The following is a 27,860-nucleotide window of genomic DNA, read 5'->3' as shown; positions in this document are numbered from 1 at the left end:
AGTACAAGAAGAAACTAGCACCAGACAACAACCTGCAGACACTGTGCTTGTTTGTAAAAATTGTTCACGAGATTTTCCCGCTCCCCTGTTGATTTTCCAACAGGGTTGATGTATCATGGACAATGAGAAAAAAATCTTGTGCAAATGTCATTCCAGCCTTGCATATTAAATTATTCATGTATTGTGATGGTAACAAATTACTTTCTTCATCCAAGATGTTTCTCTGGTTAAAAAAAAAAAGACAAGAATGTTAATATTTAATGCTTTTATTACAATATATGGGTGTTTATGAAGAAATAAATATTTTTGAGTTATGAGAGACATAAAAATTCCATTTGTTTTTGATAACACATTTTTTTTAAGGTCATTGCTTTATCAAAAGGAAAATTGGGTGGCAGAGTAGATTTTTTTTTTTTGAAGATTCACTTTCTTTTAAATTTCTACTACTAAATTATACTTTGAAAAAATACTATTGAAGTTGTTAGTTGTTACTATATACATGGTAAGGCTTTTTTTTTCTGTGTCATTCAGAGGAGGCTTATTTATGCAGTGGTGCTCAGAAAAGTTATCTTTTCCCATTAGATGATTAGCTGTGAAGTGTTTTATTCTAAAGTGGCATTTTATATATATATATATATATATATATATTTATGTATTTTTGAGACAGCATCTTGCTCTGTCACCCAGGCTGGAGCGCAGTGGTGCGATCTTGGCTCACTGCATCCTCCACCTCCCCAGTTCAAGTGATTCTCCTGCCTCAGCCTCTCGAGTAGCTGGGATTACAGGCATGCACCACCACACCCAGCTAATTTTTGTATTTTTAGTAGAGACGGGGTTCACCACGTTGGCCAGGCTGGTCTTGAACTCCTGACCTCAGGCGATCTGCCCGCCTTGGCCTCCCAAAGTGCTGGGATTACAGGCGTGAACTACTACGCCTGGCTTTCAGTGGCATTCTAGAATGTTCTATTGAAGTTTCTATGTCAGTGCTTGGATTTCTTACTGTCTTCCCCATTAGGACGTAGTATGTAATGAAGAATTAAAGCCAAACATAAACATTTCTAGTTTTGTTTTTGTTTTTTTTCCAACTTTACTTATATAGGCTAGCTGGAAGAGTGAGTTAATTTAACTTGTTCTTTTAATTTCTGAAGTGAGATTGCAACAACCCATGAAACGCTCTGGGTTTTTCTGAAAAAAAAAAAAAAAAAAAAAAAAATTCCTGTGGACGTTCTACCCTCACTTCTATTATTTTTCTTATATAATGTGAATTTGTGCATCTCTTAAAAAAAAAAACCTGCTGTAATTTTTTAAAGCTCTCCAGAAAGAGAGTCCATGGAAAGAAACCAAACCTGGACTGTGTTGAGTTGATAGACTTAGCAGGTGACACTGTTAAATGCTACTGGGTGAATTCTTGTGGGCCACTGATACAATTTGAGTCAAAGAGTTCTCTGACACTCTCAGTTTCTGATTCAGGAAGTTCAGATGTATTAATAAATAACTGTATTTCTGGATTTGAAGCAAAACTGAAATAAGAGACCACAAATCTCAGGTGACTTTGGAACCTATATTAATAATTGTTCTTACTGAAGAACTTGTCCAGAAATCTAGCAGCAGGTTGTCACTCCAGTCCTGTCCCACTCCCCACTGCCCCTCCCCACCATCTGACCTGACTTCCTCCCCTAACCAGCCACAGAACTAACAACGTTAGCTTCCCAGACTCCCTTGCAGCTACAGTGCAGGTATGTGACCTAGGCTCTGCCACCCTGACCCACTCATTGAACGTGGATGCCAAACTGAGGGATGTTAGGCAGTAGCTGAGTAGGTTGTCTGGATCTACTGGCAAGCCCAGCAGCACTGGCCTTCTGCTCTGGGAGCCACTTCAGTGGCTCCACAAGTGTAGGCATCCACACTTGCTCATGCTCTGTGATGACCAGCAGGTGGCAACATCCGCAGTGTTTCACTGCTACAGTCCTGGCTGTCTGGCAGGTAAACTTATCCTCTGGCCCTCCTGGAGATTCTGAGAACTCCTTAATATCTCTTAATAAATAGGATTTGCTTAATTAATATGATGAGACTGGATTCTATTGTTTGCCTGTAAGTGCTCAGGCATTGCTTTCATATCTGCTTTAACAAGGCACTGGCTGTCTTGTTTCAGTTATCTGATGTTCTTTCCCTAAATACTTATAGTGGTTAGATCTTACATGTTCTTTATCAGAATTTATGCAATACTTCAGAACTGTATATAACTAAAATTGGGGAAAACTCAGCATTTAAAACATGAATACAGAGAAAGCTTTTTATGTCATTGTTACTTTCCATTCATGGGCTTTACTCATGACCATCCAGTTTCTGCAAACCCTACTTGCAGAAAAAAATCAGTCTGACAAGGCAGGTAATAATCAGGAACTGAAATATTCATCCAGAATTCTCCAACAACATGAAATCAGAGAGTCTGATGAGAACAGAGGCTACGTAGAGTCAGAATGTGACAGTATCCTACCTCCTGGACTGTTGGTGTCGTCTTGGACTAGGTAACACACTTAAGAGAGGCAGAAAGTGTTATGATACAGCCAAAGAGTAGGCGTGGGGGAAATCATTGTGCAGAAGATAGACTGTTTACTTCCATCCCTTTCTCATCAACATTATAGTTCACCTTGGATTTAAACATTTTGTCTATTTTTTAAGTTTAGTTTTCTATGTCTCTAACGTTTTTCTAAAACACAGAAGACTATTTTGCATGAAAACTTTCATGTTGCCCGGATGCAGTGGCTCGCGCCTGTAATCCCAGCACTTTGGGAGGCTGAGGCACGAGGATTGCTTGAGCTCACGAGTTTGAGACCAGCCTGGGCAACATGGTGAAACCCTGTCTCTAAAAAAAATACAAAGATTAGCCGGGCATGGTGGCATGCACTTGTAGACCCAACTACTTGGGAGGTTGAGGTGGGAGGATGACTTGAGCCCAGGAGGTAGGGGTTGCAATGAGCCAAGATCACACCACTGCACTCCAGCCTGGGCAAGAGAGCTAGACCTTGTCTCAAACAAACAAAAACACGAATTGCCTATCTTCCCAAATTAGAAGCAACAACAACAAAAAAACAACTTTGATGTTCAACCATTGCTAACTGAGAGTTCTAAGGTCTTTGGCTTGACACCAGTGATGACTTAACTTTTCTAGCCATATCTCCCACAGCCATTGCCACAAACCCCACTTTGTCATCCCACCAGGCCAGCAGATGGTCTTAGGCAGGTTCAGTTGCAGACAACATTGTAAGCAGAAGGGGATTTAAAATAGAGTATATGGTATCTACATGATCATTGGAAAAACCTTTAGGAATAGGCCCAAGCTGAACACCCAGGCATGGCTCTCTTGGCTGGCCAAAGGAGCTTTTATCTCTGCCGCAGTCAAAGCTGGCACCCAGGTTTTGACTGCATGCTCACGCTGCCTCAGCTGTGTACCTTACCAGCAAAATGATCACCACATGCCTTGCTTCCCATCTCCATGAAAGTAGGGATGGCACACTGAGACTTCAGTTACCTCAACAGTCAGACTTAGCAGCAGAAACAGCCGAAGCAGCAGGAGCATGGAAATGAGGACTTGTGTCATCAGCCACATGCATCTGCTTTGCAAATGCTAGGGCGGCTGCTGAGGCCCCTGTGTCAAAGAGTCTGGGAAATGTGGTTTCCAACTCCCAGCCTCTCATTGTGGTGCACTGGACAAGGAGGTGGCTTGCCTGAGACTGTGAGAGACAGTGTGCACCATCATGACACACACACTCAGTGTTCCCAACTCCAGATGATTCACCATCTTCTTTATGCCTTCTTGTTGAGTTGGAATGCGTTTCATATCCGTTTTCCTCTAGCAAATCTTTACCTACCCATCCGGGCCTAGCTCACATGTCACCTGCTATGTCAAGTTTTCCCCGATACTATTAACTTCCAGCCGTTAGAGTTATGCACTTCCTAATTTAAAATGTAACTTATTCCCATTGTATTGAATTCTGTCTTCTTCCATCCAACAGAATGCCTGATGGACAAGAAATAGATAGTTTATTTCTTTATTGCATCATTTGATCAACTAACTTACTGGCATCTCCAAAGCCAATATGGGCCAGTTCCTGTCCTCCAGGAGCACAGCTCCTAGCAGGGAAGACAAATGAGCACAATTATGGAGTGGATAAGCCATAAATAAGTGAAAAATCCACTCTCCTGGGGAGAGGATGCGAAAGATTAAAAAGTCAGAGAAGGCTTCATAAGAGAAGGTTGTCTTTGTTTTGGTATCTCTGGTGCCTAGAGTATTGTTTGGTGTGTTGAGTCCTTAATGAATGAGATGAGGCTGAAGATGAATGAACTGATTTCTGTGAATGAACTTTTGTCTCCAGTTAAAAGCTCCCTGCGCATCTGAGTGGCTGCAGATATTTTACAGTGGTCTCCCGTTAGCCTCGGTTTTTGCTTCTCGTGGTTTCAGTTACCCATGGTCAACTGAGATCTGAAAATATTAAGTAGAAAATTTTAGAAATAATAATACATAAGTTTTGAATTGTGTGCTGTTCTGAGAAGTGTGGTGAACTCTCTCACCCTCCTGCCCCATCCTGCCCAGGATGTGGTCAGCTGATCCACACTGTAGACACTGCCTGCCCGTCAGTCACAGTTATCAGATCTGTCGTGGTATCTCATCATGTAGGCATTTTTTTTTTAATCTCACGTGCTCAGAAGAAGGGTGAATTCAGTACAATAAGATTTTTGTTGTTGTTGTTGTGTGAGACAGGGTCTTGCATTGTCGCCAAGGCGGGAATGCAGTGGTATGACCATAGCTCACTGTAGCCTCGAACTTCTGGGCTCAAGCTATCCTCCCACTTCAGCCTCCCAAGTAGCTGGAACCACAGGTGTGAGCCACTACATCTGGCTGATTTGTATTTTTTATTTTTTGTAGAGACAGAGTCTCCCTATGTTCCCCAGGCTGGTCTTGAACTCCTTGGCTCAAGCTATCCACCTGCCTCGGCCTCCTAAAGTGCTGAGATTGCAGGAGTGAGCCACTATGCCTGGCCACAATAAGATATTTTGAGAGAGAGAAAATGAGAGAGGGAGACCACATCCACATAACTTTTACTATAGTATACTGTTGTCATTGTTCTGTTTTATTATTGTTAATCTCTTACTGTGCCTAATTTATAAATGAAACTTTATCGTGGATATGTATATGTAGGAATAAATGTAGCATATTTAGGGTTTGGTACCATCTGTGGTTTTAGGCATCCACTGGAAGTCTTAGAGTGTATTCCTTGTGGATACGGGAGAACTACTGTATTTTTTTTAACATCCTAAGAATAAAGTTTTGTTTGTTTGTTTATTTGTTTGTTTTGAGATGGAGTCTTGCTCTGTCACCCAGGCTGGAGTGCAGTGGCGTGATCTCGGCTCCCTGCAACCCCCTCTTCCCGGGATCAAGCAATTCTTCTGCCTCAGCCTCCTGAGTGCCTCAGCCTCCTGAGTACCTGGCACTACAGGTGCTCACCACCATGCCCGGCTAATTTTTGTTATTTTTAGTAGAGACAGTGTTTCACCATGTTGGTCAGGCTGGTCTCGAACTCCTGACCTCAGGTGATCCGCCTGCCTTGGCCTCCCAAAGTGCTGGGATTACGGGCGTGAGCCACCACGCCCGGCCAAGAATAAAGTCTTTAGAGTTGGTAATGTAAACTATTTCTTTTCCTGCTGTATTAAATTCATTCATTTAATAGAATAATATGAATTGCATGCCCATAGTGTATCAAACCTGGCACTGGGCACCTTGTTGCTGTAGGTTCAGTGAGCCATGGCCTCTGTATCATGGTCCAGATCATGTGTTTAGTGGGAGATTGGACAAATTAGTCATTGAACAAATCACTACAAGTAGTAGTGATATGGAAGAAAAGTATAGGTTTCGATGAAAGTGAACAATAGGAGGTCTAAATAGAGTCCAGTTCAGACCATGAAGACATGGCAAATTAATCTGAGACCCGAAGGATGATGGGAAGAGAGTGGGTAAAAGGCCAACCCACTGGCCTCGTAACACAGCAACTAAGATAACTCTTGCTTCTTCCTTTACCCACCAGCCCCTGTAATCATTTGATTGCCAAAATATCTGGTATTCAAGAAAACAAAATCCAATTTCAACACACAGGGAAACTTTTCAAAAAGTTACTTAACCCAGCTACTTGGGAGGCCAAAGCAGGAGGATTGCTTGAGCCCAGGAGTTGGAGACTGTGGTGGACTGGGATCTGCACTCTAGCCTGGGTGACAGAGTGAGACCCTGTCTCTGGAAAAAGAAAAAAAAAAGTTACGAATATTCATGGATAAATGTTAGGTTTATTCATAAATGTGCGGACATTTTTGTTTAGTATTTGCAAGGCGTTTCTTAAGGAAAATTTTCATAGAGGTTAGAAAATTATGGCACTATGGGACAAGAATGCTTTAAAGTTCTTCAGGCTCTTTTCCTTCCCAACCCATTTCTGTGAATGTTACCTGTTGTCCCATTGTATCCATTTTCACGACAGCTGGTTTTGCATGGCATCGAGGTTGGCACTGTGCAAAGTGAAGGGCATGGAGTTGGCTCTGGCCCTCCAGGAGCTTCCAGAAATATCAGAGGGGGTGTCTGCCGTGTGTAGAACACATAGCACATCGAGTATGAATTTTAAATGAACATGTTAGTTCACGTCTGGGTAATTAATGGCAGAGCATGAACAGATTGAGGGTAAGTGCATTTTATTAGGAAAGCAGGAAGAAAAAACACATTCGTTGTGGAGAAGGGAGGTAACACTGGGGAAAACCCCATCTAGACAGGGCAGGCTGAGGGGAATTAGTGATTCCTCCTTTGATCACTGTGGGAATCTTCTGAAACCTTTCTCTCGCCATTTGCATAGGCCTGAGAAGAATTTGCAGGCGAGGGCTGAAAGCAGTCGTCTGCCCCAAGACTTCTTAATGATCCCCTTTGCCACTGTGATGTTTTTAGGACATTCTACACATTTTGTTTCTCTCTGAATGAAGCATTCACGTTGCCATTGAGCACATCTAGTTTGGGGTGCATTCTAAGTCGAATTATACAAGAAGCTATTTGTGGCATTCAGCAGCTGCAGAAGAGGCTGGGTGTTTGTTTTTTTTTTTTTTTTTTTTTTTTTTTTTGGTGTCGGGGGGTGTTAAAAACAATTCAAGTAAAGCTAGAAAGTTCAGAATATAGAGTTATCCTATTGATGAGCAGTTAGAATTGTATTAACGAAGAAGAAGAGGGAGGTTACTGAGCAAAGAAGTGAATTTTATCCTATTTTAACATGGGACATTGTGCCGGAACGAGTTCTCCATAGATGCTCTGGGATTTATTTTGATAATGAATGTAATATATTGTCTGGAGTCTGTGACCGATTCCTCTTTCCCGTGGGGTGCAGTTGGTGAGTATCTCTCTTCAGAAAGCAGTTGTAATAAGATAATTAAATTTGTCTGATTAAAAATGATTGTGCATAAACATTAAGCATAGGAAAGTGCAGGTATTTCAAAACTGCCCTCAGCAGCCTAAATGTATACTTAATTAAATATGGTTTGCTAATGAGAATTGATTGTGGCAGCTTTATTTAAACTTGTTTTATCACATAATGATTTATATACATTGCAGCACACAAAGAGATAGGTGTTTCAGATGAGGTGATAAAAGTGGATCCATCTGACTCTTCTGAGAGCTGCTATGCAATTTTAGAGAAGTTTGGAAAAACTACTTGGCATTGGAAGACCCTGTTTATTTTCTCCCTCAGATATCTTACTTTTCAAGACAGGATCTCACTCTGTTGCCCAGGCTGGAGTGCGGTGGAGCAATCTCGGCTCACTGCAACCTTGGCCTCCCAAGCAGCTGGGATTACAGGCAGGCATGTGCCACTGTGCTCTGCTAATTTTTGTATTTTTTGTAGAGACGGGTTTTTGCCATGTTGCCCAGGCTGATCTTGAACTACAGGGCTCAAGTGATCTGCCCACCTTGGCTTTCTAAGGTGCTGTTATTACAGGCGTGAGCCACTTTGCCTGGCCTATTACTTTTCTTTTACAAGTTCAGGAAGACATCGATTGTCTTCATTGTTGGTCAAATTCTTATAGTGGCTGGGCGTGGTGGCTCATGCCTGTAATCCCAGCACTTTGGGAGGCTGTGGCGGGCAGATCACTTGAGCCCAGGAGTTGGAGACCAGCATGGGCAACATTGGGAGACCCCATAGACCTACTTTCTTCAAAACACACTCACGCACACATACACACTCTGTCTCTCACACACACACATACACACACATACACACACACACTCTCTCTCTCTCTCTCAGTGGTTTTTTTATCTACCTCACCATTTTTCTTTAGTAAAAAACAAACATTGGACCAAATTATGAAATCTCCATACCTGCCTTTACAATGCCAAGCTACAGTTTGGGCTGCAAGTTAAAAATGTTATTGAGTACGCGAGGAAGCCTGCTGATCTCAGTCCTTCCAAATATGATTTTATTTGCTAATATATGAAGAATTCTATTGTTATTTTTCTGCTTTCTGTCCCAAGCCTCCATGATGCTGATGAAGAGGAGCTAAGCGTATCATTTTTACAAAGTCCGTGCCATTACCTAGAATTAGCATTATCGTTTTGCTTCCTGGTTGATTTTTTTCTCAGATTCTGTGTGGGCCAAATTATGTGGGATCTGCAATCAATGCACCTTCCTTCCCTTCCATCTGTGCCCAATTGTATTGCCCTCTAGTAACAGGGAATACCCACAAGCCTGGAGGTACTTCTGTGGCATCAAATCAGAAATCTACATTGTGACATCCTTGCTTTAGAAATACCAGGGTACTAGAATTTAGAGGTACTAAACAATATGTCTCCATACAATGACTGATGTTTTTTGTTCTTGTCCCTTGCCTTTATTTGATGTTTACTTATTAAAAATGGTCTTTTCAATATGAATTGAAAAGAAAAATCAGTGAACAGATATGAAAAATTGAGGTTATAGGAAGGTTTTTATTTACTTAAAAAGTCTTTGGCTAACTGACATTAATGGAAGTTCTGTACTTTCTAGGTGAATTCAAATATCATCTTAGGTCAGGCTGAGCTTCTTTGCCCTTATGCCTCACTTCTGCCATAATTCTAAAACCTTTGTAGCACTCATGCTTCATAAGAACCTGTGATTTTGCTGTTTGGAGAATTTTGCTGCCGTGTATTCTGTAGTTTAGGACAATGAAAATAATGTTTTGAAAAGATCCGACACTAATCAAATAAAATATTATCCTCATTTAAATTAACCTTTACCATTACTAGAAAACCAAGTACAGCTGGAGACTTAACTATAGGTCTTGCTGTTGGTTCATCAGCAAACCAAAATGGTCTAATTTCTCTCATTACCATTTTGCATGTGAACCAGCTGTCCTCTTAACAAAAGCAGTTGAGCACACCAGCCGATTAATTGTAGCATTCATCTTAACCATATGTGAAACAATATTAGAAATCACAGGAAACAGAGAAAAGAAAAACTGAACAGCCAGTTAATCTTCAGAACACAAGTTCACAGCGATTGTTTCATGGCTTACTAAATAATTAACTCTATCCTTTTTCTCTAAATTTTTATACTTATTGATTATTAATTGGGAAGAAGTTAGGCAGTAATAAATCTGATTTGCCTTCAGTCATTTTAGGTTGTATTTTGTATTTTTGGACAGAATGATTTCAGAATCTTCATCAGTCCAAATGAAAACACTTTTGGATTCCTTTGTGTAAGGCTTTACCTTTTGGTTATAAATTGATGTAAATTTTTTTCTTAGCCCTGTTGTTCAGTTAAACACAGCTGCCCCCTTATTGATTTAGAAATGTTTTGTATAACTCAGGGGTACTTCCTTAATGTGGGCTTGGTTGCAGACACTAGGTGGTTTATGAATATTCACAAATCTTTTTGAAGGTGTGATGTCAATGTTGTCCGAATTGAGGCTCAAAAGGGCACAGGGATCATAGAATATGCCTTTCTCTGGTGGAGGAAGACAAGGATGTTCTTTTGAGACTTGACCATGAATGAGAGCATGTTGTCTTCTGTAAATGACAGCTGGGGGAATCATTTTCATGCACCAGTGTGTCGTTGAGTGTCATGGTACCCCTGTAGGTGGCGACCTTCTACTTTATTTTGTCAGTTTCTCCTGGTAGTCTTTATTAGGAAGTCTTCCTTTGCTCTCATTTTTTTCTACGTAAAAAATTCCTTTCAAGTATAGATTCTTTGTAGGTTTTACCATACCATCAATCAAGGAGGTTCTTGATATTATCCAATTTTAAAAATACGAGGGAGCTCAGAGTATAAAGCACTTAGCTAATCACAATTCTTTTAAATTAGATCTCTAGGATCATCATATTATACTTTGGCTTTTCATTCCACAATGAAATTTTCTTCCCTGAAGATTTTAGAAGAAAGGTTGCATCAATTTTTTTTATAAAATTTCGATTCATTGTTTGAATTATTGTTATTGTAAATGTATGATTATGTTAAGTATAAATAGCACAGGAAATAAATTTTAATTTCTAAGTGATTGAAAAGTATACTCTAAGATGTTCTAGACCGTTTATAGGCATTCAGAAAATGTGTTTTGAATGACTGAATTGGGAAAGGCCAAGTGAGTTAACTTTACAGTTGAGTTCATCAATATGTAGCTCTACTTATATACATTATTTCTCTCCTGAAATGAGCCTTTATATACCTAGTATAGCCTTTGAGAATGAATTCGATGAATTTGTGCTACTTGGGTAGATGGATTAGGGCTGTATAACATGTCACAAAGAATAATTGGTTCAAGTATAAGAGGTTACAGTTAATGAAATTATTCTCTTTCTGCAAGAAAGACATAGCTCACTTTAGGGGAAGTTATCCTTGAAATAAAGTGACATATTTTTGAAATCAAGAGTGACAGTCTGTCAAGGAATCCTCCTTAAGAAAGGTTAACTTTGAATTATAACTTGAAAAATGAATAGAGGTATGCCAAGTGGATAAGTGGAGGATCAAGCATCCCAGGCAGATTAATAGCATGTGCAAAGGCATAGAGGTGGAAAGAGTGTGGACAGTGGGATCCCTTACCTCACTGGCCCTTACTGAAGGCAGCAAGTAGCACATCGAATTGAAAACTGGACCACAAGATGGGGTATCGATACAGATGCTGGGTGGCCCTGTGATCACTGCAGGTCACTTATTTGTAAAATTGTCTTAAGTGTTCCTTATGACTTTCTTCAGCTCTAACTTTCTAGGGGCCTATGAAATCTCCCTTTTTTGATTTGCCTGTGCTATTTCCATACTCACCAATAATTCCAACATCAGCACCCATCCCTTTCACAAAGCTCTCCCATGTTAGCCCGACCTCATTTCTAACATCTCAGGACAGTCTCTGGATGATCCCGGCCATGCACTAGAGCGACTTTGCAGCCTTCCATTCCTGCAGGCATGGTTGAACTTTGAATGCTGTGTCAGCAGGGCTCCCTTTGTGTTTTGGACTTTTGATTTGGGTTTCTTTTTTTCATAGCATGTTTTCTGTCTGCCTCGCCTTTCATTTGTTCAACATTTGTCACATGAATATTGTGGCTTGGCTAAACCAGTCACAGTGATAGCAGATGTTTAGAAATTGACCGAGCCGATGGCAGCAATGATATTGGATTAAATTATTAACTAGGATCCACAGCAGAAGCCTTTAGCTTCAGCACATGCAGAGTAAAGGGTGTTTCCTAGCATCAAAATTAACTGGCAAAGTGGATGCCAGATCAAGTTTCTTCTAAAGAATTGATACATTATAATCTCCTAAGGTTCCCCTTTCTGTCCCCAACCACTCCCCCAACCCCATAATTGATGAAGAGAGAGATTTCCATTTGTCTTTTTTCAGTATGTCATATGTTTCATCATTAAAGATTAATTCAGAAACAGAAGAAAGAAAAGGTCATTGTACCAATGAGATTCTAGAATATTGGTGATTTTTAACCTGCTTTTGTGAAATAACATTCGTGGGACAGTTAAAATAACTCTTCATGAGTATCTGTGATCAGATTCCTGCTTTCATTCTGTGGACAGTATCTCTGCATTACTTTTTAAATGTGTATGTGTTTCTGTTTACCTCATTATGCAACTGTAAAAATTGAGAGCATAAGGGTAAGATCACACCCAGTGTCTATTCAATTTTTTCCACTTATCTGTAAAAGACTTTATAGCCAGTTTATCCAAAACTAGCATCCCATCCAGGATCATGTTGTGATGTTCTTTAAATCTCTTCTAATCTGGCACAATCCCATTATTATTATTAGTAGTAGTGTTAATTATTTGATAAGTTATTGGAGAGGCCAGATTAGCATAATGTCCCGCTTTAAGACTGATTGGTTTTGCTTTTTCTTCCAGCTCTTTTATTTCCTGTAACCTGGGATAATTTAACTTGTCAAAACAAACTTTGATTTACCATAGGTGATGTTTATACTTGGTATTTCATCACATCAGTGGACATAAAATATCAGTTGCCCACCATTAGTGTTTGCTGGATTAGGGAGATGCCTGGCTGGTTCTTCCACTGTGTGGCTGCTCTAATATTCCTCTTACATGGCAGCTCTTCAGTAGGGAGTTAAAACTGACAAAGAAAGATAGAAGGGTCAAATACCTAAGATTTAGACTACTAAGAAATGAATAGTAGTAATCTGTAAGAAAAATGCCGGATGCAAAAAAATTAGAGATTGATTCTTAAGGCACAAGTGACTGATTTGTCTTTTGGTTTGTTTCTAGTCAAAATAAATGGCCAGCAGCAGGAACTTTATAAGTCCACTCAATTTGTCTTGATTAATCTTAAGTAGTTTTTTTAATCTGCCATATCAAATAAAGTTATTTTTAACAGTATAAATTATAATTGTATTAACTTTTACTGTAGATTTTTGAAAATTCCTTTAATAATGTCAACTTTTGAAGAATAAATCTTTATTACTAACCGATGATTTTTCTTCCAGCTACTCCTATCAAACTCTCACTATTCTATGACCTTAGATAATTTTTTTAAATTGTACTTTAAGATTTCCAGATTAACCAAATACAAGATGCCCACTTACATTTAAATGTCAGAGAAACAATGAATTATATTTTAGCGTAAGTATATCCCATTCAATATTTGGGACATTGTATATTTAAAAATTATTTTTTATCTATCTGGAATTCAACTTTATTTGGACATCATATGTTTTATCTGGCAGCTCTATTTTTAAAAGTTGCTGTTTTATTTACACATTTATTGACTGTATTAATTTACCTGCCTATGTTACTAGTTTGCTTTGCAGCTTCAATAATTTAATAATAATTGTTTGAATAATAATTCAAAACTGTTATTTTTCTAGACAAGAATTACAGACTGTACATAATTGCTCTCAATGTGAAACTATTCATAAAAACATGAAACATAATTCTTACCTTCAAGAGTTAACATAGGAAGATTTTGTTCCTTAATAAACAGGATAGGCCTAAATTGTCTTTATCTATTGGTAAAACATTATGAATGTTTATTAAGTAGATGATATAAATTTTTAGAAATGTCTAAAATCCCTTACTACTCTGTACGTTTTATTTTATTGGCTACCAGAAGGCATGGGTTGTGCTTTCTACTGTGATGTTTTCCAATGTTTCAATGAGTCTGAAAAGCATAAGAATGAATGGGTGTGTCTATAGATTTAAAAATTGTATTTGAAGTATTTTAACCATGCATGAAGATGAGTACATCTAAATTACCTTAGTCATATACAATCTTCTATGCTAGATGTTAAACTTGATTTTTAAAAATACCCTAAAATGAATTAACAATCAGTAAAAGCACCATTTATAGATAAGGTTGCCCTGAAAAATTTTCTATTTGAAGAGCTAAATTCCTTTGAGAAGCATTTCAAACGGTCATTTTATACACAGCCCTGAGCAGAACTCTATTTAATGTCTGATTTTTATTTCCCCTTTCTCCTCTTCAGATTGGAAGACAATAATGATCTTTATTGATTGTATATTTCATATTCTTTTTTTTTTTTGAAATGGAGTCTAGCTCTGTCGCCCAGGCTGGTGCAGTGGCGCGATCTCAGCTCACTGCAACCTCCGCCTCCCAGGTTCAAGTGATTCTCCTGCCTCAGCCTCCCGAGTAGCTGGGACTACAGGCACGTGCCACCGTACCTGGCTAATTTTTTGTATTTTTAGTAGAGATGGGGTTTCACCATTTTAGCCAGGATGGTCTCGATCTCCTGACCTCGTGATCCACCTATCTTGGCCTCCCAAAGTGCTGGGATTACAGGCATGAGCCACCATGCCCAGCCCCTATTTCATTATCAATTGCTCAAAGATTCAAATTTTATCTAATTCAAAATGCGTACATATGATATAAACATGGCTCATTTCTGCATAAACTCCTGTGTACAATATTTGAAAATGACCCTTTTTAGTCAATATTGTTTAACAGTATTTGTGAAAAAGTTTTTGGATTCCAAATAAAGACTTTCAGTACCTTAACTGCATTTGATACACTGAGGAGGGCCTGTGGGTTTGTGTAAATAGGGATGGGGCGGGGATGGGCAAGGCTATGTCTATGAGTTCTAGAAGCTGTAGACAGCTCTGCTCTTAAGAAGCTTTTAGGTTTAGACATATAATCTTTGGCCTTCATAAAAATAATGAGGGTGTACTTTAAGATCGTATTAAAGATAAAAGCATGGGTGGTAACAGAGTCATTTAAGTGTCTAAGGTTTAATTTTTTGAACTTTATACTTTAGGTTTATTTGGTTCCTGAAATATTTTACAGATGGTGAAACACAGCCTGATAAAACCAAGTTGTTCTAGAGAAAGAAAGTTATTCTGAGCTGAGAATGAATTCTGACCTCTTCACCTTTTGTGTGGATTGTGGCACCATTTTCTCTCCCTGCCTCTGGTCAAGCCTATTCAAACCTACTTGTCATTTGACACCAGAGTTCTAGTTACAATGCAGCACTGGCCCTACAGGTTCCCCTCTGATCCTCCATCAGGGACCCCCTTGCCCACCACCTGCCACTCACCCACGGTGGCAAGCAAGACCCTGCGGGCCTGCCCTGCCTCTCCCCATCTTCCCCACCACCTTTCCCCACAGGGCTGTCCCATGACAAAGTTTCAGCACATCTCCCCACATCCCAGGTCTGGGCTTCACCCAAGAGTCTCTTCTCTGTACTCTAATAGCAGGTGGTCCTTTAAATGAGGTGGATGTGTGTTATCATTTTACCTAGAAATTTCACCATCATCTCTCTCTCGCTAGACTTAATCTTTATGTCATCATTTTTATCTGTGTGGGTGTGTCTTTTCCTCTAGACTGTGAACTTCCAAAGGTCAATGATCATGTTTGATTAATTTTTAACCTGGACACCTAACACAAGGCAGCGAATACGTTCTCTCTCTCTTTCTCTCTCTCTCTCTCTCTCTTTTTTAAGAGACAAGGTCTCATTCTGTCACCCAGGCTGGAGTGCAGTGGTGTGATCATAGCTCACTGCAACCTCAAACTTCTGGGCTTAAGCAATCTTCCTGCCTCAGCTTCCTGAGTAGCTAGGACTACAGACATGAACCACTACACCGGGCTAATATTTTTTTGTATTTTTGTGGGGATAGGGTCTCTCTGTGTTGCCTAGGTTGGTATTGAACACTTGGCCTCAGGCAGTCCTCTTGCCTCAGCCTCCCAAAGCTCTGGGATTACAGGTGTGAGCCATCACATCCAGCCTCAGTTTTTTCTTTTTTAACTGGGGATTAAATTTACCTGTCTGGTTCATGGGGGGGAAAAAAAAGATGATAGTCCTAATAGATGTAAGAATAGTTCCTGAGAAACAGTTTGGGGGGAAAAGCAGATTGTCTCAAATTAGATATGTTGAACTTGAGATAATGTGAAATCTGAGTAGAGGTTAGCAAATGGAACTGAGGGCAGACAAATGAAAGATAATAGAAATGAAGGTTGAGCAGGATGTTTAAAGGCAGTAGCTTAAGCCACGGGCCAGCCGTCTTTTTCTCTTAAAGTCCAGATAGTAAATATTTTCAGTTTTGAGGGCCATACAGTCTTAGTCGTAGCCGCTCAACCCTGCTGTTACAACCCAAGAGCAGCCTTGGACAATATTTCAACAAATATTTGAACAAATGGGTGTGGTGGTGTTCCATTACAACCTTATTATTGGATATTGACATTTGAATTTCATGTACTTTTCATGTTATGAAATATTCTTCTTCTTTTACTTTAAAAAAATCATTTAATGGCTGGATTTGGCCAAAGGGTCATAATTTGCTGACTTCTGCTCTATACTAACAAAACCATTCAAATTTCAAGGGGAAATAAGTAAATAGCATAGGACAAAGGCTTAGGGACTAGATCTTTGAAGCTTGGTTAGACTTTGCTGGAATTCGGAGAAGGAGCCGTCATATACAGGAGAGGAACTAGTGTGTTGCAGTGTCAATGAAGAGGATCAAGAGCTGGGTGGTTGGAAGTATATGATTAAGAAGATCATTAGGAAGGTGAGGAGAAAGAAAAACACCATTAGTAGGAGTCAGAAATTCACTGATGACCACTGAGAATTTTTTAAAAATTGAAATAAAGTCTTAGACAATAGAAAAGATAGTATGTGGATATAAATTGGAAGCGGGGGGTATAGAGCAATTACTCGAGGTGTTGGCAGTTCAGTCAGAGACAAGTAGGAAGACAGCCGTGGGGTCTGCTACACTGATTCCCTTGCATGAAAGCATGGCCCTTTATTAAGCAGAAGGCTGCTAAGCTGTCTCTTGAGATTTTATTCATTGATTTAACATACACTTACATATGTTTACATACCAGGTACTGTTCTAAGGAGTTTATCAATAATAACTCTTAGTTCTCATCATGACCTGGTGATATAAATACTGTTGTTATCCCGTTTTACAAATGAGCAAACCAAGGCATGGAGGAGTCACTCCTCTAGTCAGTGGCTGATAACCTGGGTAGGATGGTTCCAGAGGAGGACTGCTTTTCGCTATTATGCATTAGTGTCAAGTTTTTCATGTCTAGTTCATTAGAGCATTTCTTTTTCTTTTTTTTTTGCCCTGTGCAATGGGCCTTGTTTGTAATCCAAACACTTTGGGAGGCTGAGGTGGGAGGATTGCTTGAGGCCAGGAGTTTGAGAACAGCCGGGCAACATAGTACCCTATCTTTACAAAAACTTTTTTTTTCGCCACTGTAATATATGGCTGAAGTTGGCATCAGAAGTACCATGGATTTGTATCTTTTCTGTTGCACGTATAAATTGAACAATTAAAAAATACACTTCCAGAAGAATATGGCTCTTCCATCAACCACAGCATTGAGGCATGCAAATTATATGATGAAAACATTTCCCTGTGCTCATGCTCATATCAAAGATGCAAAGTAAGAGCTGGCAATTGATTGGGGAAATTTTCTAATTAATAAGCGCTTTCAAAATACAACTTAATATAGAACGCAAGAAATGTGATGGTTTATTTGGTTTATTTCCTATAGATCTGGATTTTATGGTGTTATGTGGCAGTGTGGAATAATGCACAGAGGGTGAGACGTCCTAGGATGCCGGGATGGAAGCCTGCATTCTCCCCCAGGTTTACCACTTACTCGTGTGTAACCAAGTACAGTTGGCTCTCCATATCCGCGGGTTCCACTTCTGTGGATTCAAGCAACCATGGAGCAAAAATATTTGGGGAAAAAAATCACAATAAAAGTAATGCAGCAATAAAAAAATACATATGTTTAAACCAATACAGTGTAACAACTACTTACATAGCATTTACATTGTATTAGGTACTATAAGTAATGTAGAGATGATTTAAAGTATATGGGAAGATGTGCATAGGTTGCATGCAAATACTACAGTATTTTATATCAGGGACTGGAGCATCCAAGGATTTTTGTATCCAAGGGGCATCCTGGAATGGATACAGAGGAACAACTGCGGCCACTTTATATCACACTTAATATTGGGTGAGAAAGGAAATTACTCCATGCAAGATTCTTCCTACAGTTCATTTTCTGAGAGGAAAGAGCACTTCTCTGGTCCTGGGGGATGGAAATGTGTCTCACAGCCTGAGGAATCTCTCTCTGTCTTTAAAATGAGAGCCAGTGAGATTCATTATACAGTTTTGTTTTCTTGCCATTGCTTCCTTCAAGGTTTTGCTCAAATCTCACCTTTTCATGAGGACCACCCTGACTCCTACGATCCTGCAGCCTGGCCACCTTCAAACCCCCTTTTATGTTGCTCAACTTTTTTATTTTGTCTATTGCACTCAACTCCTTCTAATATACCATAAAATTGTAGTTTAGTGTCAAATAATTTAAGCTCCATGAGGGCAGGGATCTCACCTATTTTGTCCAATGATGTATCCCAACTAAATGAAAGAGTAGTAGTTAGCATCGGTGCCTGGTATTTATCTTTCTGATGAATGAATCTATATTCAGATGCCATTGTTGAGCACATGGAAAGCTACATGCTATGGAGGATTGAGCATAATCAGGGTTTCTTGAAAGAACAATTTCTGTTTTCACTGGACATTTGCATGGTGACACTTAACCTCAAACACTTGTGGATTGTGCATGTGCGTGTTTTTGCCCACAACTCTCCTTGTGTCTAATGCAATGAGCAGAGCGAGGTCACTCTTGCAGATACATTTGTTTTCCAAAGGGGAACTTTGCCTGCTAATTTAGGGCAGCCACATAATCTGACTTACAGGCTCAGTCGTTTCTCATTTGCCATCTGGCAATTTAATTACTTTAAAATAAAGCTATATATAGAATGAAATAACACAAGTTGGAAATCTGTGATAATATGTATGATAAGATGGTAACGTTTCTATTTGTTTTTTTGTTTTGTTGTTGTTGAAAAAATAAAGGGCATAAAAAGACCTGAGAAGGAATCATTTCAAAGCTTTCCCTAGACAGAGCCCCTTATATAAATTTTATTCTTTGACTAAGAGCCTTTGTTATAAACTAAATGTTTTGAATTAGTGGATTATTACATTTTTCCATTGAGTTATAAGTCTGGCCCAAAGCTATGAAATAAGAGATTGTCTAAATTGTTTCAAAAGTGTTTGGCCATGAAGTGGAACTGGGCTGAGATGTGAGGAAGGTTCTTTTCCTTTTTCCCTTGTCATAGTATTTCCGAATCTATATTCTCCTTTTTTTTCCTATCCCTTTACCCCTGGAATATGTTTTTTCAGTGCCTTCTTATACTCTGTTTCTGATTTCTCTGTCTCTGCTTGTGCTTCCCTAGTTCTCCGTGGTTAATTGCCAATGGGCAAAAGAACCAGCGCTCTGGATGGTAGATTCAAGTTAAAGAGTAACTCAGATAATGTTTGTTTGAGACAACTGTGAGGGAAGGGCGATTATGGAATTCTGAAAACCAGGAGCTTAAGTGACAATTACATTTAAAATAAAGATTAAAATGGTTAGGGTACTTTATCTAATTTATCATTTGGAGTGGGGAAGTTGTATTTTTTTTGGTGGATTTTTTTTTCTTGATTGTTGTGGCAGCTAGATGCAAATAAGATCACACTTGTTGGAACACACAATGCTGATTCTCAATCACTGGCAAAGAAGGGTGAGAAGACAGAGCATCCTAATTTGCACAAAAATGCAACCAAGTCATCATTTGCAGCTCCTTGGAGATTCCATTCTAAAGTTTTACTGCTTGTACAAGTTCCTTTGGTATGGGAGGCAGAGCCTGGGGCGTGGTTGAGAAACAATAGTTTGGCTTTTTTCCCCGCTAAATCAGTTCAAATCCCATATACCCTGAATTAACTGGAATTGCTCTCAGACTCAGCAGCTCCTGTGAAAGATCTGGGTGTTCATAGTGGCCTAATGAAATGGGGAACACACTTGTTTCATCTTGACTTCCGTAGAGGAAAATCTGCACTATTTTTGTGGGCTCAGAGAGGAGGAACTTCTGATCTGTTGGAGAGAAAACTGAATGAATGGGCACTGAGGCAGAAAGCCTGATGTGGCTGTCATGCAAATAAGAACCGTGATTGGCTTTCTCTTCCTTTCTGCGCACGATGTCACTGGCTGCTCTCAGCCTTAAAGATTAGGTTTCAGTAGGAGTTTTTCAGGTTCAAGGACTGTTAATGGTTTGTAACTGCCTGACAATAAGCTCAACCTCAAAGTTACATCAGCCTGGGCAGATGTCTAAGGATGTGAGACCGGGGGAAGAAAAGTTAGAATCTGTAGCAGAAGGACGAAGCTTGCCACCTGCCTACTGGGCTGAGCTTTTAATGTGATTTACATTTCTGAGCTCTATGTAGGTGCCCTGGAAATGGTGGTCTTCATTAATGCAAAGATTAAGTCTTTAATTAAACTTTTTAAGAAGAAAAGTAAGTAGTTCCTTTTCTCTCTACTACCTATTGTGTGCATATGTTTCCGTATGTGTGTATGTCCCTGTGTGTCTGTGTGTGTGTGTGTGTGTGTGTGTCCATGTGTGTGTTTTAGGTCCTTCGTTTAATAGGCATGAGTTAAACTCTGCTCTATACCAGGTTGTTTAAATACCTCAGACTTTTGTAACTCTAGGACAGTATTATGTGATCTTAGCATGTCTTATTTATTTATGATTGGGGTTTTAAGTGAATTCATTTCTTTTGTGCTTTTCAAAAGAAGTCCTTTGAAGAGGGGGGAAAATTCTTGTACTTAATTTATGTTTCCCTTGATATCCAGTGTATGATTTTTTTATTCTTTGGCTAAATATGCAGCTGAGGTAAGGGAGCCTCTGTGTAATGTATCACATATTTCTGGTGGAGATAATCCCCTAAAACTCCCTGGCACTCTTTGTTGTGTATTTAAGAGCTCGAGCACAAACTGTCTAGACTGATCAGTGATTGTTGTAAGGTACAGAGCTTTTGTGGTGTGGCTTTATTGTGTACTTACCATTAACTTATGTTTCTTTAATGTAGGTGCTTCTTCATTCTGTTGAAAATAATAATTTTTATAACTACTTTGCTTTGTTTTTACATAGTCGGTGGTTTATTTTAGTTTAGTTTAGTTTAGTGTTTAGACCAGTGACTTATACTGGCTAAATGTACATGGGTAGGGGCATTGGTAAGAGGAGCTTTGGAGAAAGCTACAAAGAGCAGCACGGTGGGCTGATTTTCTGCAGCTCCTTGCTGAAGGCTGCCTTTGGATGAACAGATTAAAAGTGGCCCTGTCGAGAGTGAAGAACACCAGGGGAAGAGACTTCTTCATAGGAGCCAGTTGGTAGCTGTGCAGTGGTGCGATTGATGGTGCAGACACGAATGCCATTACTTGGATTTGATTTGAAGTTGTCGAATAGGAAAAGTTTCCATTTTCAATAGTTTCTAACTCTGAAGTATGATAACTCAGTCTTTAAAATAAATGGACATCAGCACAAAACACTGTGATGAACTCTGGCTACACTTTGCGGGGACATATGGTGAGTTTGGCCCAATGCTAGATTCTTCTGAAACACAAATGAAGGTTAAGTCAGGTCTTTGTGGATTTTGTGTGTTAAGATTGATAGTTGTATGCACCACGCAAAACATTTGCTCAACAGGAGTTTACATGAAATACTAGGTGCCAAATTCACATACTGCTTTTGTCAAATACTAAGCAGAAAGCACAATGGACATTTCTGTTTTTAACTTGATATCTAGTTCTCAGTTTATTTTCTCATTTAGCAACTTATGGAGAAGGTGAGGTCCTTTTGAAAATGAGTTATCCTGTTCAGATTCATAAGATTATAAAATTTAGTAGCTGCAGAAAAGATGGTATGTGAGATGAGCGCTAGCGTGTGGCCCAGGTTTACAAGAGACAGTGACGGTTCGAAGTTTGGGGCCTCGTTAGAATAATTTTTACTGTTCCTGCCACAACCATGTTTTACCTGAGTTATTTCTTGAGCTAAGTACTTTATGTATATTGGTTCATTTGATCTTTAGAGTAGCCCTAATAACTGTGCTATAGAGTATGTTTAGTGAATTTTAGATATGCTCAAATGGATTTAATAGTTTATGCGTGTGTTCTCACGTTACTTTGAGAATTCATTTTATGGTCTAATTTCCAGGTACATGTTGTGTTGGGGACATGGATACGCCCAGTGTGAACTCTATAGCATAGATCAGAGTCAGGAAGACTTGCTCCTCACTCACAATTCAAGTACCTGCTGGCTTTACAAGGGTTAGACTTGCTACCTCAAGCAAATGCCTCAGCACAAGGACTTTCTCCAATACCTTTCCAGTCTCTCTTATGCCTGGGTTACATGGCAGATATATAGAAAGTATTAAAATGTTGTTGATGAATTTGTTTTGGTGCTGTCAGCCTCATTTTGGGCTCCACTGATGCCTCAACTTAGCTTGTGTTGTCAGGAAAAATGAACTAGAGAGGTCTCAAGCCTCCGAGGATTTAAAGAAAAATTATTGTAGAGATTTATCTTAGTCTCAGGATTTTACCTGTTACTTTGTCCTCTAATGTCTTGGTCTCTTCTGTGCTGGGAAAATTTAGTTGAATTGGATTGTGTTGGGAAGAGTCAATTGCATTGTAATTTGAAAAATTTTTAATATAAAAGGTTTCATGAAAGCAAGAAATGCAGAGAGAATTTTGTAACACAAATGGGTCTCCACATGTATTAGCTATGTCATTTACATGTAAATTGAATATTTACGCTTAGTTTTTTAAAAACGTAATTGAGTTTATAACAGTGATGCCCTTTAAATAATGCTGTAGAGGGAGAATATTTGTTATAAACCTCCTGGTAGGAAATTCATTTCTATCAGGACAGTCTAACATTTACTGTTGCAATGGCATTATACAGTTGAGTAACTGCTATTTGTTGTGTGTGTGGGAGGGGGGTTAAGTAGGAATTGGAGGTCTCTATCAATTCTGTCAGATGTTTTCAAACATTGCAGTAAAGGGAGGACCTAAAATGCTGGGAAGCAGTTAACTGAGCAAATGATTCTATGAAAACATTGTTTGGAGGGTGGACACTTTCAGCTTTTCCTTTATAAATAAAACACTGTGGGCAAGACCCCTGGAATCTAAGATTAAACCTAATTTAGGATTTGCTCCATTGCTCCCTTGCTGGCCCTTACCCGTGGATGTGTTAGACATGGAAACACATCATGATGTAATGAACTTGTAGCCAATGAAGTTGACACCTGAATGTATTCTATCTTTTTTTCTATAGCAGTTTCCAACCTAGATGAGGAAAGCCGATGGACAGTCCACTATACTGCCCCATGGCACCAGCAGGAGAATGTGTTCCTTCCCACCACAAGACCACCCTGCGTTGAGGACCTGCACCGCCAAGCCAAGCTCAACCTCAAATCAGTACTGAGGGGTAAGATGGCATCCTCTGTGAGCTTATTTTCTTGGGTTACTGGCTGCTGAGAGCATAAGTTTGATATCTATCTATAAAACCAGCTCTAATTTTATTGAATGTATAGTATGCTACATCTTTATACGATATCATAAATACAACCTAATACATGCTGATATGGTTTGGCTGTGTCCCCACCCAAATCTCATCTTAAATTGTAGCTCCCATAATACTCCTGTGTTGTAGGAGGGACCCAGTGGGAGATAATTGAATCATGGGGCCAGTTTCCCCCATACTGTTCTCATGGTAGTGAATAAGTCTCATGAAATCTGATGGTTTTATAAGGGGACACCCCTTTTGCTTGGCTGTCAATTCTCTCTTGTCTGCTGCCATGTAAGATGTGCCTTTCACCTTCCGCCATGATTGTGTGGCCTCCTCAGCCATGTGGAACTGTGAGTCCATTAAACCTCTTTTTCTTTATAAATTTCCCAGTCTTGGGTATATCTTTTTCAGCAGTGTGAAAATGGGATAATACACATGCCTAAGATGTTCTGGTCTCTGCAGAAGCTTGCCTATTTGCAGATATGCAAATCTATTTCCAGGAGCCCACACCTTCTTAGAAACACTTTAGCATGTTTAAACTGCCAGTGTTAATTTGATCCAAATAAACCACTGCTGACATGGGCAGTTTTGCCACTGTCTTTTTAAAACCATTCTAAGTATTCAAAACCAATTTGTTTTTTTGAACACACTTGTTTGTTCTGTTTAGTTCAAGCTGGCTGGAAAAAGGACCTATATATAGACTTTGAAGACATGCTAAATGGTTTGATTTATCAGAACTGGGGTATCACCCAACTGGACTCCTCTGAGCCTAGGTTCTGCCAGCAGATGAGCAAGGTATATTTGGTCAAGTAGAAAATATAGGAAGAGTGTATTCCTATATCTAGTTTAAAATTCTCATTTTTACTTCAATTTATTGTGGTTTGTTTTTCTTATTGAGATGGAGTCTCACTCTGTCACCCAGGCTGGAGTGCAGTGGCGTGATCTCGGCCCGCTGCAACCTCCACCTCCCAGATTCGAGCCATTCTCCTGCCTCAGCCTTCTGAGTAGCTGGGATTACAGGAGTGCATCACCACACCTGGCTAATTTTTGTATTTTTAGTAGAGATGGGGTTTCACCACATTACCCAGGCTGGTCTCAAACTCCTGACCTCATGTGATCCACCCACCTCAGCCTCCCAACATACTAGGATTACAGGCATGAGCCACTGCACCCGGCCCAATTTATTGTTGATGTTAAAAAGTAAATGTGTGGCAAGGAGGGCAACCTAAAAGTGATAAAGAAGGAAAGTAGTTCTTCAAAGAGGAAAGAGTGACTTGTAAAATTCAGAGACTTTTTCTTAGTACAACAAACCAAACTTCTTATTCTACCAGATGCTGCTCCTACCAGACTTCTCATACCATGCAGTATTTGGGACATTAGTATACCAAAGAAGTATTTGTTATTTATCTAAAATGTAATTTAACCGGGGCTCCTGTGTTTTATCTAATTATGGAAGACTTGACTTTGGGAGAAATTCTGTCATTGATTCAAGGAAAATCTAGAAAAATAATTTTATCTTGTATGTCAGTCACTTATGAAGTGATTCATTCTTTAATGTACCACCACTATGATGACTGATAACATTTATTAAACACTTAACTCTAATGCCAGATACTGTTCTAAGCCCACTAAATGTATTATCTCATCTAATTTTCGCAGTGATCCTACTGCTTACTGTTACTGTGCCCAGATGGAAAAATGGAAGCACAACGATTAGAAACTTTCCCAAGATCTCCAAGTTAATTAGCAGTAGGACCAGGATTTAAACTTGGACAGTCTGAGGCTGTGGAGCTCCTATTCTTAACTGCTACACTATACTGCCTTTAACAATGATTTATTTATTGGGAATCTGTTATTCTGGCAGAAGTGCAGAGTACAAAGGCAGGGTCCTAGCTCTCAAACACAATGTGGAAAATACTGAGGAGACAAACCAAAAATTGCTGTATGGGAATTAAAGAGGGCAGATAATTTCTGCTTGGAGAGGGAAAGAATAGCTATCCATAGGTTCCCCATAGATTTGGTGTTCTGAACAGAACTGTGCAGACATTTCAGATCATGGTTCTATTTTTTGTTCCTTTAATCTTTTGTAATGCTTAGATTATCTAATGTATCTTCCAGTATCTTGTATCTCATAGCTTTGCTATTGGACTATCCAGAAATGAGGGCATTGTTGGTTTCCCTTTTTATTGAGCCTGAGTAAACTCTGTCTTTAGTGACTTCAGTCTTAAATGAGAAGAATGGCATTCGTTTGGTTTGTTTGTAAATGGCCTTGGAGTTGTGCTTTGAGCTTTGTTGCTGTCATAATATTGGTCCCTTAATGTACCTAAATCCAACCAGTTTCTTCTAGATCCCTTTACTTCCTTGTGATTTATCTTTAGTAAATTGTGACCAGGAACTTCTCTACTTATAGTTCACCTTCCTCCACCAAATTACTAATAAGAATGTTAAATGGCACCGTTCCCAGGACAAATCCCCGAGGCAGTGCCTGGTTAGTTAGCATTTCTCTGCCCAGCTCCTAAGCAACAGAGCACTACATGGTCTGGCTTGTAGAAAACGCTTTTGTGAAGGTATGTGTGAGTTTGAATATTCAGGCTCGACTGTTTTTGATCACTTTCCAGGAAACTGTGCTTCACTCCCATTTCATGTATTTTCAAGTTCCAGATCAGGACTTGACTTTTCTCCCCTTGAAAAACTGAACATCTGTTTATAGGCATTTCTGCTTTTCTTGTTGAATATGCAGTACATCTATATGAAATATCATCTATCCCCACTGGTTTTGCCTAAACTTGAATTTTGTTTTGAAAAGATAAATGCTTTCATAATTGCTTTAATGCTCTAAAATGGTTCATCAAAGGGATTTACTATTAATAAAATTAATAACTTTGGAAAATTCCTGGAGCGCAACCTTTAAAGTCTGGATTTAAAAACTTCGTAAGAGATTTTAGATAAATTATAGACTTATGAACAGTGGTTGGGAAGGATGAAATGAGAAAGATTATCTGAGTTCTTTTGTTCTCAGTTATTTACTTTTAACCACATGTACAGAACTTCATGTACCTCTTCCCCTATATCATCTTAGCAACCTGAAATAAACACAACATGAGTGCAAGGTATTTATTACCTCATTATCAGTGAAGATTAAAAAAAAATCAGTCTCTGAATATGTGGCACTATTAAGATTTGATGTTATATAAATTATCAGTCTAAGTTCATTCAACCTCAGCATTCTCTACTTAAAAATATAGAAAGGTAGCTAGGTATTCACAGTAAGTAATCTATTTTGTTTCTTCTTCTATTCTGTGTCCATAATTTTAAGAAAAGAATACCATTCTTCAATATTAAACAGGTTATTGCTTTTTCATCGCCATTAAATGCTTATTGTATGAATTAGTCTGTCAGTTTTTATGGGGAGCTAGTCTACTCTTGGGAACCATAAAGTGTGAAGGGAAATGACACAGCGAGTATCAATAAATGCATAATGAAATGTAAACATATACTTTTTAAAACAATGCATAAATCCTTAGTAGTTAACAGATTAACTGAAGAAGCCACAGAATTACTGGAAAATGTTTTATGAAAAAACTGAGTTTGACTTAGTACATAAAAGCAGATAATAGACATAAATTAATCAATATTGAGCATCTGTTCGGTTCTACGCTAGGAGTGTTTAAATGAATGGATGAAAGTTCTTGGGTCCTCAACTTTAAAGAGCCAGGCCTGCTGTCTTGGCAGCAGCTTGTAGCAGAGTTTGTCTTGAGGTTTGCTACTGCAAGCTTACTGTCTTACAGTAGTAAACAGGCAGTTGTGTGATGGAGGTGTGCATGAGGTACATTGTGCACACAGGGAGAGAGGGCTCAGTCAGAGAACAAAGAAAAGCACTGGGAGGTCCCCGCACTCCCCTACTCCCTCCTGCTCCCATCCCCACATGAGAGAGGAGATAGTCTTTCAAGATGTGTAAAATGGCATTTGGAGCAGGCTCTTGTCAATGTATAATTTCGCTCTACTGTGATCTGAATATAGCAGATATCTTTTGTATTTACAGCTGGAGAGTCTCTGGAGACTTTGATAAAATTTGATGGTCACAGGCTTAGATTAAATGTCTTGGTTTTGTTTGTTGATTTGTTACTGGAGATTTAGGTAATGATTCACTGCTAATGAAGATACAAACATGTACAGGTTGAACATCCCTAATCTGAAAATTAGAAATCTGAAATGCTCCAAAATCCAAAACTTTTTGAGCACTGACATGATGCTCAAAGGAAGTACTCATTTGAGCATTTTGGGTTTTGGGATTAGGGATTCTCACTCAGTAGTTATAATGCAAATATTCTAAAATCAGAAAAAAACCCAAATCTGAAACATTTCTGGTCCCAAGCATTTCAGATAAGAGATACTCAACATTTACCCAGATTTAAAAATGGCATTTTAATATTTGCTTCAATAGACA

General features: G+C 39.1%; 1 protein-coding gene across 16 annotated transcripts in view; it reads left to right on the top strand.

The window, feature by feature from the left end:
* NHSL1 (NHS like 1) overlaps positions 1-27,860 on the top strand; it is a 276,666-nt gene that overhangs the window by 175,755 nt on the left and 73,051 nt on the right. For 10 of the 16 annotated variants that reach the window (XM_063666642.1, XM_063666641.1, XM_063666646.1 and 7 more), the window contains one exon: positions 23,180-23,332. Coding sequence is in view for 14 of the 16 variants with exons in the window: in XM_063666646.1 (XP_063522716.1) it covers positions 23,180-23,332 (153 nt within the window). In the remaining 2 variants the exon portion in view is untranslated. Of the gene's footprint in view, positions 1-19,800; positions 20,364-21,306; positions 21,434-23,179; positions 23,333-27,860 lie in introns of those variants that run through there. The other 6 variants (XM_063666645.1, XM_063666652.1, XM_063666649.1 and 3 more) reach the window with 4 other exon arrangements.

The sequence above is a fragment of the Pongo pygmaeus genome, chromosome 5 (assembly GCF_028885625.2).
Source record: "Pongo pygmaeus isolate AG05252 chromosome 5, NHGRI_mPonPyg2-v2.0_pri, whole genome shotgun sequence".
Classification (NCBI taxonomy): domain Eukaryota; kingdom Metazoa; phylum Chordata; class Mammalia; order Primates; family Hominidae; genus Pongo; species Pongo pygmaeus.
The sequence above is the reverse complement of the archived record's forward strand: the minus strand, read 5'-3'. Positions and strand labels throughout refer to the sequence as shown.